Here is a 14393-nt window from a genome sequence, read left to right as displayed (position 1 = left end):
CTTTGTCACTAGTTCCTTATTTATATTAAGCGCCTTTCACGGTCTGGCAGCCCAGCTCGGGTTAAAAAAGATGACTGTAGTCCACTTTCTGTCATCCCTCTTAATTCGAACAGGCACAACAGGCCATTGAAACAAGAACAGATGTTTCCCTTTTGTATGGGAAGTCTCTGTGGGAGCAATTATGTATGAGCAACTTTACCTGTTCTGAAATATTGATTCCTTTTTTTCTGTCGTTTTTGAACTATCCACTTTCTTATATCCTTGTTTGTCCTGTAAGAGGTAACAATCTGCTTTGCATCTTTTTGCATGAGAACTTGTCATCTGTCAGGTTTAAAATTCGACTTGATATTGTCCAGAGATGACTGCAACTGTGTTGAACTACACATAAGTCCACCAGTGTTGTTGAGTCACTCAACTCTGGGATGAGTGATACTTGAAGGCTAAGTCCGCCATACAGTGGAACAGAGACAGAGCTCAGTCCAGCTCCAGATCCCTGTGGTATGAAAGGAATCCTCTGTTGCCGCTGGTCGCCGACTCTCCCCCTCCACCCCGTGAGAGACCATCGTTTTACTGGTGTGCCCTCAGCAGACATTGCAGCCTTTCATCTCTCAGAGGAAGGGCAGCTGCTCCTCTCTCAGCTCGGTGGGAGTGTGGCAGCAGAGCAGGGAATGGAAATGCATTGGTGTGTGGTGGTATTTAAATCTGTATGAGATTGGACGGTGGTTTTTGAATGCCATAGTCGATATGCCTTCTTGATGGCAGCCGACTATCGGAATAGTTGGCAATTCAATTGATCGTTTATCAAGCGAATGTGAAACACCCTCAACTTCTCAAATGGGAGGATTTTGTGTTTTTCTCTAGTTTTGAGTGTGACTTGAATATCTCAGAGTCTGGAATTGATGGTCTGACAAAACAGAATAGAAGACATCCCCTTTGAATCGGTGAAACTGTGATGGGAATTTACAATCATTTCTGGAATTTTATCGGTTTAATAATGAATGTAGAAAACAATCATCAGATTAATCCATAATGAAAAAAATAGTTGACTCTTGAGCTGGACTGATAACTGTTTATTGGTATTGGTGTAAAGTAAATTAACAGAAACTTTTGCACACCAATGACCAGGGTCGGACTTGGGTCATGACAATTCAGATACGACCTGGGTCACAAGCCAGAAGCAATGCGTACCAATTACCCGATATTTAGTGACCTCGACCTGGGTCACGACGCAGAGTCGGTCAACACGAGGGAACACTTTCTAACACAAAACCAACTCTTGTTCAGAGAGAGGGATCTGCATCAAGATTCTTTGTTTGTTACATTTTATTATCATAGTTTTGGAACTCCTGAATATCAATACCACTGTTAGACTCACAAATGGAGTAAATGCTCATATTTTGTGGAACTCACTCATCAGGATAATTTGACCAAATGAAATTAAATTAAAAAAAAATTCAACAAAAAAATACGGTGACACAGTAGTGCTTTAGGAATCTAGATTGAGAAGTTTTTCTGCCTCATTCAAGCCATTATACAACGTTCTTTGTGATCAAACCCTGGCTGCAAACTTGCACAAGGTTGTCACTCAAAGCCAGCCGTGTGCAAGGTTTCCTTATGCATCTTTAAAGTAATTAGCTTTGTAAAGGGAAGTGGCAAATTAATGGAACACTGGTACAATTCAGTAGGAAAACAATCTTGGTCTCGAGGAGCATAAATAATGCATCACCATTTGGCCCAAGCATTTTGCAAAAAGGAAGATGAAAGACGTTTTTTCCTATAATAGAAATCTGTGAGGGTTTGAGTTAAATACACAACAGACTTACTGAATGCGGCGTTCTTTTAATTGCATCACTTCAGACACATTTCATCACATTTTGTCATATCACTGTCTTTTTTTTTGGTGTATATTTTGACCGTAATAATTTGCCTAATGAATTCATCATTGCACTCTCGATTCAGGGGTCAGTCAACTCATCATCTCTCATCGATTTATTCTTAAAGTCAGAAATGTTCACATGCACATGCTTCAGTCATTATTGTGTGCAGGCCTTCGTCTCTACCACAATCGATTTTATCAGTGTGCGCTGGCTGTCGTAAAAAGATTACGACCTCCAGCGATGAAACGCACAGCCTCCAAGATTTAATTAAACCTTCATAAGCTGCAGTATGACGGGTTAATTTGAATCCCAGAGGGCCATGTTGTGCCGTCTACGTCTCTGTGTTTCCACTGTGGCATCAATCTAATCTCTTCTGTCCTCGCTGTGTCACTTACAGACGGTGGACATCCATAAAGAGAAGGTGGCCAGGCGGGAGATCGGGATCCTGACCACCAACAAGAACACGTCAAGGACCCATAAGATTATAGCGCCGGCTAATATGGAGCGGCCTGTGAGGTACATCAGGAAGCCCGTTGACTACACTGTACTGGATGACGTCGGCCATGGCGTTAAGGTGAGCTCCTTTTTATATCTGCTCCCTGATAAATAAAAAACATCTCTACACTCCGTTAGTTCCTTTGCTTCTGTTCCTCCACTACATCTAATTTTCTTCCCTTCCCCCTCATCTCTTTCTTGCCAGAGGTATATTCCTATCTCCCTCCCTCTCTTTTCTCTCTTTCTCTCCCACTTCGACTCGTTTTCTGGCTCACACTCTTGTGTTTTCTCTTTCATCTTCAGAAAGCACCCCTTTTGACCCTACAGGAATATGTTTCAGTGTGGGTTGGTGGGAAAGAGTTGTGGAGAGGGGGTGGGGATTGTAGATGAACTAAAAAAGTGATTACATCATATAGCTTTCAGAAAACAGCTCTATTCTTAGTGTTGTGAAAATGGCGAGTGGAGGTCATATTTGTGAGACGTTTTTAAAGGCACTTAGGCCGCGGATCGCCCTCGTAATCCCCAGTGTCTGTAAAGCTTTGCGAAGGATTGAATGTTATTAGATTTGTAGTTTGTTTTTGCCTCCATACAATCTGAAAGGCAAGAGAGAAGCTGATTTTTTGATGTGATAAACTCTGATGGGCCTCTCTGCCATTAGGACTCACTTTAGGGGTCACTAGGTTGGCCTGACAGTGGCGATAATTACGTGATTTCCTGATGGCCGGAGGCATTTTTGCGATCTCACCCCCTTTCCCTTTAGCTCCCTCTAGTCCATCAATCAGCCAATCAATTGCAGCTTTCAGACAGATTGGATTAGAGGCCCACCACTACTGTCCCGTAGCATTACAGGCATTGATAAGGCAGGATAAAAGCTGTTGTGTCACTCTCAATTTACTGTGTAGTGAATTACGTAGCACCCTTTTGTCATGGTGGAGTGGTATGATAGGTAAGTGTTGAGTGAAAGATTTTATTTGGTAGTGTTTCACAACAGGGATGAGGTTTTCAGCAATTTTTATGAACATTTTGTCCTTAAAGTGTATTAAGATGTTGCTTTATTACATACACAAACTGTTTCTAATTAAAGCAAGAGTTCAACATACTTGGAGACTTGCTAATCCACTCTCTCTCCAAGAGTTAGATGGGAAAAACTGATGTCTGTATACTAAGGGTGCACTCACACTGTCCATTCGTACCGTGCCCCGTGCTTAAGGGTGATAGTCCTTCTTCCCTCGGTGGTTTGATGCAGAGGTGGAGTGTTCACTGCAGATTTGGTCAGATGAAACGTTCAAAAACAGTCTGATAAAACTAAATCTCCGAGGGGTGATGATGTATAGCAAGAGGCATTTGAGCCGCGGCCCAGATCAATGTGAGCGGCTCGAATGCCCCTTGCTTATACGTCATCACCCCTGGGAGATTTAGTTTTATCAGACGGTTTTTGAACATTTCATCAGTAAACACTCCACCTCTGCAACAAATCACCGTTTGGCGGCATCTGTTCAAATGCCCGTCACGGGGAACATACGCATATAAATAGTCTCAGGACTGCCACCAATGCAAACGCTCATACACGTGCAACCCTGCTCTAAAAAAAGCCCACCTTTTTCAACCGGGCCGCGGCCGACAAGCGTGCCGTGCCTGGGCGTGGTAAAGTTGTACTCACACTGGTCAAACGAACTAGACTTTAGCCTAATCTAATCTCTCATTCCATTTAGCTTTTTCTCATGATCTCCATCAGCAGATGCTTACTACTGTTTTATGGTGGAAAGCTCCAGAAAAGCTACTAATTTGACTCTGAGTTCAGATTGTTTTGTCAACTGCTGTTTTCAAGTTCAAGAATCAAAATATGTCTGAATCATGTTCATACTTTTAATTGTCCCACATTGTAAAAAAGTGAGATTCCGAGGTGATGTAGGTGAGGTATAAATACTGGGAAAGTATCTAGAGGCTCAATCCACAGAGAAATGCACAATTGAACATGTTAACATGTGTTACTGTTCAAAAAAATAATGTTTTTTATTACAGTACAGCATGTTTCTAGTAGAAACCCAAAATACGAGTATAAACCTTAAAATAAGCAGATTATTAAAACCTTTAAAAACTATGAACACATTTTATATCATCACAGAGCAAAAAAGCAAGCAGCTTCACAGTGACGTCTGTGTTAACCCCCCACAGTTCGGAATCCGCTGTGTTAGATTAAATAGAAGAGTTACTCAAAATTAGGGTAGCACTACGTCATTGCACAGTGGTGTCAAATTACCGAAACCATCGTGCTTCACGGCTGCTTTTGTGAGTGTTCGATGCATCTATTTTAGGAACATTACATATTACTCAGTCTCTGCCTAATCTCAGGGGATTTTCTCCTTTTTCAATGTCTTCATGAATGCTGCGTTTAGTTAGTGAAAGTGATGAGCACGCACGCACACACGCACGCCTCTGCAGCTGTCCTAAATCACTCACCTTCTTTTCATCTATGCATGACAGACCGAATCACCAATCAATATTCAACATCGATACTCTATATTAATTCATATAGCATCCTGTGATGGCTGCAGTCAAGTTCCCGGCTTGTATAGAATATCTATGGTTTACTTAGTGACCAGAATCAATACTTTAATGGGTTTTAAGTCATGTCTATGGCCTCCAGTTAACTGGAACACACTACATGTTCCTGAGTGTTTACACTGGCCTAAATGTTGAATTGGTTTTACGGCCTCACGCGGTGTTTGTACAGTTAAACAGCGAAGCGTGAGCTGTAATGCAGAGAAGAGACATCATAGAGCTCACATACATTATTGAATAGAAGCTATTCTCAGATTCAAAGGAGTGCAACAGAAACAAAGAGAAATTGGGGGAAAAGATCATCTCCGTACAGATAATCTGATTCATCTCTGAACATCATATCATATTAAGTGGAATCTTATCTCACAGCTGACAGATCAGGACGTTCCTGCATCTCCAGGCGGCGTCCTCACACTGACGTGATGCTTTATTGCTTTAATACAAACGATGAGATGAGATTTATTCCTCCAGTCAGCTGATGTTTTAATCTAGTCAGCGGGGATGATGTCAGGTGTTTTGAAGCTAGATTGAATCCCTTTTTGATATTTTGTGTTGTCAGTTATGACTTAATAAGATTATGTTAAAGGTATAGTTTGGGAATTTTTATATTTTTCTGACTTAAACCAAGTATGTAAAATGTTTTGTGCTCTGTCAGGTCAGCAAGCCACCATCCCCTTAAATTATAATCCTTAATATTTCAGTCCAGGTCAATTTTGCGATACTTGGGTGGTAACTGAAAACACTCTTTGAACTCAAAAATAAAGCAGAAGAGCAACTCGTGTATCTGTTCACAGTGCAGCAAAACAAAATCAGGTTGTTTTGACCCAAACCCCCCACCCAAAAAAAATAAATAATCGAAACCACGATCAGATTAGTAGTAGCAGTAATTCTTTATAAATAACAGCAGATAGCACTGTAACGGGCAGTGGCGAAATAAGTACTCAGCTAGCAAAATACAGAACAGAAGGTACAAGTAAAAGTGGTACATCCAAGATTTTACTTAAGAATTATAAGCATTAAATATACCTAAAGCACCAAAAGTAAAAGTCCTCATTATGCAGAATAGCCCATTTCAGAATTATGTAAATATTTTATTGGATTATAATGCTCACTGAAAAGTACTATTAATGATACAGCATCATTATTTGTTGATTATATTTTGTAGTATTAATCTGAATCTGCAAAGTAAGTTATTGAATAAATGCATTGGAGTAGAAGTAGAAAGCAGCAAAAAATGGAAGTGCTCTAGTAAAGTACAAGTGCCTCAAACTTGCACTAAAGTACAGCGCTTGAAAATGTACTTCCAGCATAGTTGGCAGGAGTCAGTGACCTTTCTGAAGAGTTGGAGGTGTGCAGCCTGTTGCCTGCAGCTCTAACAGCCCGCTGTGGTGCATCCATCTTGTTCCACGACTTCCATCCATATTTACAACTAATCCGCTGTTGAAAAACGCCCAAACTGACTGTTGTCTTATTTGAACTGCGATGACACATGCATTATGTTTTCTGTGACTGCATGACAACAAAAGCCGTCTGATGTTTGCTTTGAATGTGAAGCAGCAGGAAATGGGGAGATTGATCAGCAGTAACTTAAGACCGCTGTGGTGTAAAAAGGAAAAGCAATTATGTTCAAATACACACATTCATCATTTGCTGTGAATGCCTCATGCATCTGCAGGCAATGTGTTGTCGACTAATAATAAAAGAAATTCATATATAGTGCTAACTTCATAATGTAAATGCATTTAATGACTATAAATAGTATCAAGAACAGGGTTTGATTCCAGGAGAAGGTTTATAATTGTAAGTCTAGTAGCTATTTAATGAACCAGTTTCTTTGTGTGAAATACTTTTGAACACAATTAGACTTAAGCCACTGTGATATGTCACACCAGTAAGAACAGTTCGCAATGACGTGTTTTTCATTGTACTATATTTTTGGAGCCGTATCCTTGTTTGTGTCCTTGAAGCAGTGTGTTGGACTCACCCAGCTCTGACAGACTGCTCCAGATTTTCAGCCCAGCTCGACATGCTGCTAAGTCTTTTTGGACTTGATAATGACCTTAATCTGAACCTGTCTGACCCATAATTTGACTTGGGTGTAACTGAAGCATTTCCAAGCTGACAGTCTGGTTTGTGCAGCAAGACAGAGAAACAGCCTTAGGTAGGAAATATAAGGAAAGGCAGTAGAAGTAGTAAGGCTTTGCATTTCTGGCATGACCTACATTGTAAATTGAATCTCGTCTAGCTCTGATAACCCAGGGAGAGTGAAATTTGAATGTGAAATGTACCATTCACAGCTTGACCTGGCAGTGTTTTCTGTGTTTTAAAGAGGCACAGGGATCAATTCATGCTGACCTATGGCGTGAATTAACTTTTGAGTTTCGTACTCTCTTTTGCTCGGGATCCTGTGATGCTACAGTGCTTTCTGCAAAGGCCACTGGGGAAGCTGCATTATAGATGAGCCACTTGACTCTGCAGTTGTCAACCCCACTGCTGTGTTGGCTCTAAAGTCTCTTTGACATCAGCCCACACAACTACAAAGGTTGTTTTTTTTTATCGCTTTCCAGTGATGTGAAAATCAGAATTTTGAGTCCAAACCTGGATATGAACAATAAAAATGTATCAAATGAACAAATACATTCTTCAATCTCAGACGCCCCGTTGAGATCAAACATTTTCCACTTGTGCACAATAAAGTCCTGCAGGAATGAGTCCTAAAACCTAGAAATAAGTTAGCATTTTTGTGCAAAGTTTTTTTGTTTTTTAATTGGTTTTTGGTTATATGCCTCATATGTGATCTATGGTAAACACAAGCTTTAGTGATTTTCATGTTTTGTTTGACGACAAATCCCTCACCTGTGGATTCTGAAGCTTTTACGTGTTGCTAACAAATGGTGAAATGAGACTACAGAGGTTGTCAGGGACATTAAACTCATCACAACAAACAGCATACGTCCTTGGTGTAGTTTGTTTAAAGCCTATTGTTTTTTTTTACTTCTGCTGATTGCATTTCCCCTTCTAAAATCATAAAAGTGCTTTTCATAGGTGAAGATTATCTTCCTGAATAAAACATCTTAAGTATCATAAACTTTTATTTGCCTCAGAGCTTTTTTCCGCAATAATCCAAAAATCAAAATCAACCAGGGCGATGCTAACATCCCCAGATGACCTCCAAAAACACGTCCTCCCTGCAGCACTCTGCAGCTCTGCCACCAGATCCCTGTGATTCCCTCCCAATCGGACTGTGGCACTGGGTGTGGCACTGAGTCAAAGGAGCAACAGTCAGGAGCCACAATGTTTTCCTCTGCTAGTATGACTTGTAACCGCTGACCTGCTAAATGTTTACTCAGTGTAAATACAACGAGGAATCATTTTTCCTGCTCGCTTATACTTTGACTTCTGCTGATCTGTGTAGACACGGCCGTTTTGACATTCCCTCTTTCTGTCTCTCTCTCTCTCCTGTTTTCCTTCGCTTCCATAAGTGGCTAAAAGCCAAGGTAAGTCCGCTTTTGTCACATGACCCCTTCTACTATAATGTGTTATTGATAGATTCGTCCAACTCCCTTTCACAGCAGACCCCTTTGTACATGTAATTATTATTGTAATTTCCCCATGTTATTCCCATTAACAGACTAGTACTGTAGTCCTTTTAGCCTAGAACACAATCTGATGCTCTGTAACACCCTCCTTGTCAATTTACCAACTGTGTATGTTGTCATTTACTTTACATGTTGTGTAGTTGTCCTTCAATGTTCTCTAGTTTCTTTTAACTCCTTATAGGCTCCCCAGATAAGGCATTACATCTGTATTACTGAGCAGTTATGGAATTTGCCGTAAATACAGATGTTGCTAAATCTTGTTTTGCAAGAAGCCTTGTTTGAACAACCCAGAGGTTTGTAACCTGCAATGGAGCTTAACTATTCAAATATTATTGAAACTGAAATATACATCTATGTTGTCGAAGAGTGTTCATCTGGGCAGCCTATAACATTAGATTTTTGCCACACAATTGGCTGAGGTAATTTGTTAAATAAGTTTGTTTTTTTCCTTCTAACCACAGCAACATGGAAACAATCAGTCAATCAGAGGGGGAACACTATCGAGGACCAATCCGCCCACGCAAAAGCCACCGAGCCCTCCGATGTCAGGGCGCGGCACGATCGGGTAAAGATTTCCATTTCACTTGCCATGAAAGGAACACTAATCCTCTAATTATCAGACATTGACTGAAAAAGAAAAAAAAGAGCTCTTGTGGGGGCGATACAAGAACATGCAGTTAAAAGTACATGTCACATTTACATTTTTTTTCTTCATAATTTTTTGGCATTTTTGTAATGTGTAAATGTTTGAAGAGTAACATGAAATAACACGGTGAACAAACACAAAACCACTGAGCTAACAGGACGCCCCGGGACATTATTATTTCACTCAAGTGTGGTCGTGTTGGCTTTGTGGTTTTGGCTCATAAACACACATTTGAAATGACAAAAAACTGATGTGAGTGAAGCCAGAGTAAAGGGATCCAGGCAAAAGAAAAGTCTGTGAACTTTTATCTGTTAGTGTAAAGACAGGCCTCACACCCCATGAACCCCGTCGTTGTCTGATGCAGCAGCCGGCGGCACCAATCAGATATTAATTCCAAGGGTAAACTGTGATGCACTCACGTCCAGCCTGTAGCGCACAACCACCCAGCTGGGTAAACTGATAGGATTTACAACGCCTGAGTGAACGCAGCCTCACAGTTTTGATAGTAGGATCTGAATTATTGCCATTCCTCTCCTTGATTTATTATTTATTTTCCTTTTCCATCTTCACCCGCTGCAGACGCAACACATCCTACAAGACCCTGGAGCCGGTGAAGCCGCCCACGGTGCCCAACGACTACATGACCAGCCCCGCCCGACTAGGCAATCAGCATGGCCAGCAGCACAGCCCCGGACGCACGGCGTCGCTCAACCAGAGGCAGCGCACACACAGGTAGATAAACAGTGTGTCTCACAAACCAGTGCAGCTCTACGACTCGTGATCATAAATTAATGTGTGAGAAACTTGAAGTAAAGTTGCATCAACTGATGATGTGACATAATCTGGAGTCAGTATTAACAACGACACACTTAAATTGATATAGCACCTTTGATAACATGACATGCAGCGGAACTTGCTTTACAAAAAATAAATAAATAATAAAAACCATAACACAGGTATTTAAAAAAAAAACACAAACGGCGACAAAAAATATAATAGTAAATCCCTAAAAAGAGACAAAATGAGCAATTGTGAGACACAAAAAAAGCCATTAAACAAGTTTGACCAATATATAATAACCACAATGATATTCAAAATTTAAATAATTTAAAAGCAATATTAAAAAGAATATAGGTTTTAGGCTGTTTCTTCAAACTTTCAGCAGAGGCTGCTCGTCTAATATGTTAGGATGATGGCATTGTTGCCCCTGCTGATGTGATAAAGAGATCCAAACTTACTCACCAAACTTTATGGATAAAAGATGAAATATGAATTAACTTTTCTCAGCGAGCAAGACAAGTACTTTATACTTCTCTCCCTATGTTTGGATAGGTATGAGTGGAATAAGTGATCCAGCTACACCTCTAAAGTGAGCACTACAGTACCTGTGTCCTCAGTGTTTCAGTAATGTGAGGGAAGCATCTCTCCAAAAGCCACTGGTCCCCACCATGTCGTAAAGTTCTAATCTCTTCACTTTAGCGCAGCTGTTTGGAGCCACTCTGCTCCACTAAATCCAGCATTTGTCTGACAAGAGGTTTCTTACTGTTGCCTGAATCACTTTGATATTAATATGTGTAAAAGCCTCTGATATTTAAAGTGCTGTTTAAAGTCAACTGCAGCACAGAAAACATGAACACGGCTCCAAAGGAATGTTACCCGGAAGTCTCCACGCACAGAAAGCAGGGGGAGAGGCCTTCACTCACTCGTTACTCAAATTTGATGAAGTCTCCTCATTAGCTAAAAAGCCTGTTATGCTGACTGTGATGCTCATAAATATTACACAACTATTTTATTCTCCATGCCCGAGTTCCAACTTCTCTTTCCTCCTCATTCGTGCAGAAGTTTTTTCTTTACTTTACAATTAAAAACCAAACTCCAGGACTTGTTGTAATAAGTGGCTTCAGATGCTTAAAGCAGCGTCGCTGTTACTCATCTGTGGTTAAAGACGCCCTGATGTCCCTTTTAACAAACGATGTGATGCCGCGCCTGCTGCAGCTAATATTGCTGTGGCATCATTATTTGATTTCACAGGCTCGAAGTCGGCTTTGCTTATTCAGCTCATCAGTCTCTGCCAACCTCAGCTGAGGCCTAAATTCAATATCTGCATGTTCCTGCTGCTGTGATCTTTCTGTGGGAAAGAACTCACTGACACATGCAGGTGTAGTTGGTTTAAGGAAAACGTGCAGTCCAATTCCCAGGATTCCTGCTTCAATTATCCAAACTAAACACAATGCATTTAAGATGGTGCATGTCTCTGTGGGGGAATCACACGTCAAAATGCAATAAATTATTAATAATGTAAAGTAGATATCCAGTTGAACTTCATCTTCTTGTCATGTCTCAGTATTCAGCTTGTCTTTCCTACTTTTTCTTGTTCCAGCTTGTTCCGTCTGTCCAAGAAATAATTTAGATAATCTATTATTGTCATTTTAAGACAATGTAATACCACTTATTCAAGTTTTTTTTTCATTTGTATGAAATGGTATAAACTTCCTGTCTCCTAAGTGGGCGTGGCCTCGTTTGGAAGTGTAGTGAACGCCGTGCGGATGGTTATATTTGCATAATGTATTTATATTTTACTTTGCTAACATTAGATATTCATGCAGCTAACGGCAATATTTACTGTTGCGAAAATGTGTTTGCTAGGTCGTTTGCAGACGTAAGTTAGCTTCACTGTGTTGTGTCTCGAACAAAGTTAATCTTCTCCTGATCGTAATTATCGTGACAGGCCTATAACCAAGTGCCGAAGGCCCTTATCATGGCCTACAACATCCCCAATTTTCCTTCCCGATATTCTGGTACCTGAACTTGCATATCGGCCGATAACGATAACCCAAATAGGCAACACTAGTGCCACCCCTTGAAACTGATTTATATTGACCAAGAAGAATTGATTTCTGGGAGAAATGTCTGTTTTATCCGGGCGTAACTACTTTAAAGTTGATTTTCTTTCAAGGCTAAATTACTTATCGGATATATGAGATTATCATGACAGATTACAGCCAAACCTCATGTTAATCTTCTGCTCTTTATGTGCTTCAGGTTATTTAAAGCCTCACTAACAACGTCCAGTCTTTGTAAGCAAAGAGCTTTCAATCTGTTTCGTCTTCGATTATGCTCTGGGCTCCTACAAAGTCTATTTTTTCTCCGCCTATGTCAAGTTATGTACCACGCCACAGTGCCTAAGCTGCTTTTCACATAATGTTTTTACTTTTTGTTCCTTACACGGAGAACAGTGTCTTTCTCTTTGTTGGCTCCGGGGACTTTTGTCAGCTGTGAGCAAGTGAGCTGGAACATTTTTTTTTAAAGGCTTTGCTATGTGTTACAGACGGTTGATTTATAAACAGCTCACTGTGTTGAGTGGAGGCTGAATGAGCCAGGAAGGTGGAGAGACGGAGCCGAGTGCTTTTTGTTTCGCACTGAACGCTTTGAAACGAAGACGAAGGTGAAAAGCCAGGGAAGACATAAATGGGTTAGCAAGAAACGGCTAAGTTATAGAGGGATTAGGGTGGATGAATCCATAACACGCAAGATGGGGGAGTGAAGTACGACGTTTGGCGTTCACTTCAAAGATTGGATGTCAAAATATTGTTTAGCCTTTATCCCCAAAGCCACCAACATCCTTCAGAGGGGTTATCCCTGCTGTTTGTGCTTGAGGAGCCCCGGGGCTCGACTGACATGGATCGGAGCGGGGGGATGCTGGGAGAAGGAGGATAAAGAGATGTGGGGGGAGGTGAGGTGAGAGCGGGTTCAGAGGGACAGAAGGAATCAGAGATGACAGCGTTGAGGGGGTACGGGGGAATCACTTTACAGGCGATGAGAGGAAAAGGTCAAAGGCGTGGAAGGAGAAAGGTAGAGAAGCTGAAAAGCAGAGATGAAAGAGGTAGGAATGGGAGAGGCGGAGCAGAAATGAGGATCAAGGCCAGCCTGAGAGAGAAAGAGAGGGAGGGAGGGAGGGAGAGGGAGGAAGAGAGAGAGGATTTATTCAGCAAGGGCATTGATCTAAGAGCTCTGGGGTCAAACACAGGGTGAAGCAGCGCTTATACAGGCCGCTGCAGAGCTGACATACATCCTACGTTCACATGTCCGATATCCTCAGGGGTGAGGGCCGGTCAGGTTTTTTTTTTTTACAAAGCAGTTGTTACTTTTGTGCATATGATGGCCATGTTTAATTATTTATTTGATTGTTATGCCACTTAACTAGAGCTGTTAAAACATTGTCACTCAACTGTTATGCAGAAAACATTTATATATCAGAAAGAAATATCATAACTAAATCTCTCATATTATGATATTGATTATGGTTTTAACTAATAATTATTTTCTTTGCTATCAATCCATCTATATTTTTTCATTTAATCTATTTTGTTCTAAAGGAAGCTATAGCCCAAGAGTGATAGATATTCAGTTATCAATAATATGAAACTAAGAAACTCAGCAAAAAAGTTTTTTGTTGGATAAATGATTTCACTGATAAATTAACCATCAGAACTATTATGAAAAATGCACATGTCACATTTGTAACCTGTTTATTGTGGGAACATTTTTTTTTTTTTACAGGAATGTTACATGTGAAATGTAAGATATCACATGTTGAAACAGTTAACATTTACAGTACATTTAATCACAAGGGATACATTTAAATACCTATGAAAGATCATTACAAATGCAAACATGTTGTTATTACTGACTAATTGCATTGCATCAGCACTGATCATTCTGACTGGCTTTATTAGCTGCATCTGTGGCTGCAAGTGCTAAATTAGTGGATTTCACAAAAGTCCATCTGTTATCGTATGAACACTGTTTTCCTACAGCTGTTATTGTGTTTTTATTGCTCTGTCCATTCAGCATTTGAACAGATTGTTTGGCAAGGGCTCATATCATGCACAACAAAGTGTTTTAAATTCAGCTGGAGATTCATCTTCATTCTAATATGAGCACTTAACTTATTCTTAGTTTAAATCCACAGTTGATGGAAAAATTCCGAACACTACTGTACACTACTATAATTTGTAAACTCCAGCTGCATTTGTTGTTTTGAGTTCCACTGTGAGAAGAGGAACCTTTCTCTCGGTGCATGTTGAGCCGCTGAGACTGTGGATTGTTTTCGGGAAACCTGGAGATAACTACTCGTATTTTCTAAATATATTACCATGACAACCATCGCTGTTCAACTGCATCTTAAATGACTTGACTCGGAATTGATTCCGA

General features: G+C 40.5%; 1 protein-coding gene across 5 annotated transcripts in view; it reads left to right on the top strand.

Annotated features, from left to right (window-relative positions):
* The window catches only part of abi1a (abl-interactor 1a), a 53681-nt gene that overhangs the window by 26936 nt on the left and 12352 nt on the right, over positions 1-14393 (top strand). For all 5 annotated transcript variants that reach the window (XM_083936187.1, XM_083936185.1, XM_083936186.1 and 2 more), the window contains exons 3-5: positions 2275-2451; positions 8995-9098; positions 9759-9911. In XM_083936187.1, coding sequence (XP_083792313.1) covers positions 2275-2451; positions 8995-9098; positions 9759-9911 — 434 coding nt within the window. The remainder of the gene's footprint in view (positions 1-2274; positions 2452-8994; positions 9099-9758; positions 9912-14393) is intronic.

The sequence above is a fragment of the Echiichthys vipera genome (assembly GCF_963691815.1).
Source record: "Echiichthys vipera genome assembly, chromosome: 21".
In the NCBI taxonomy this organism is placed as follows: domain Eukaryota; kingdom Metazoa; phylum Chordata; class Actinopteri; order Perciformes; family Trachinidae; genus Echiichthys; species Echiichthys vipera.
The sequence above is the reverse complement of the archived record's forward strand: the minus strand, read 5'-3'. Positions and strand labels throughout refer to the sequence as shown.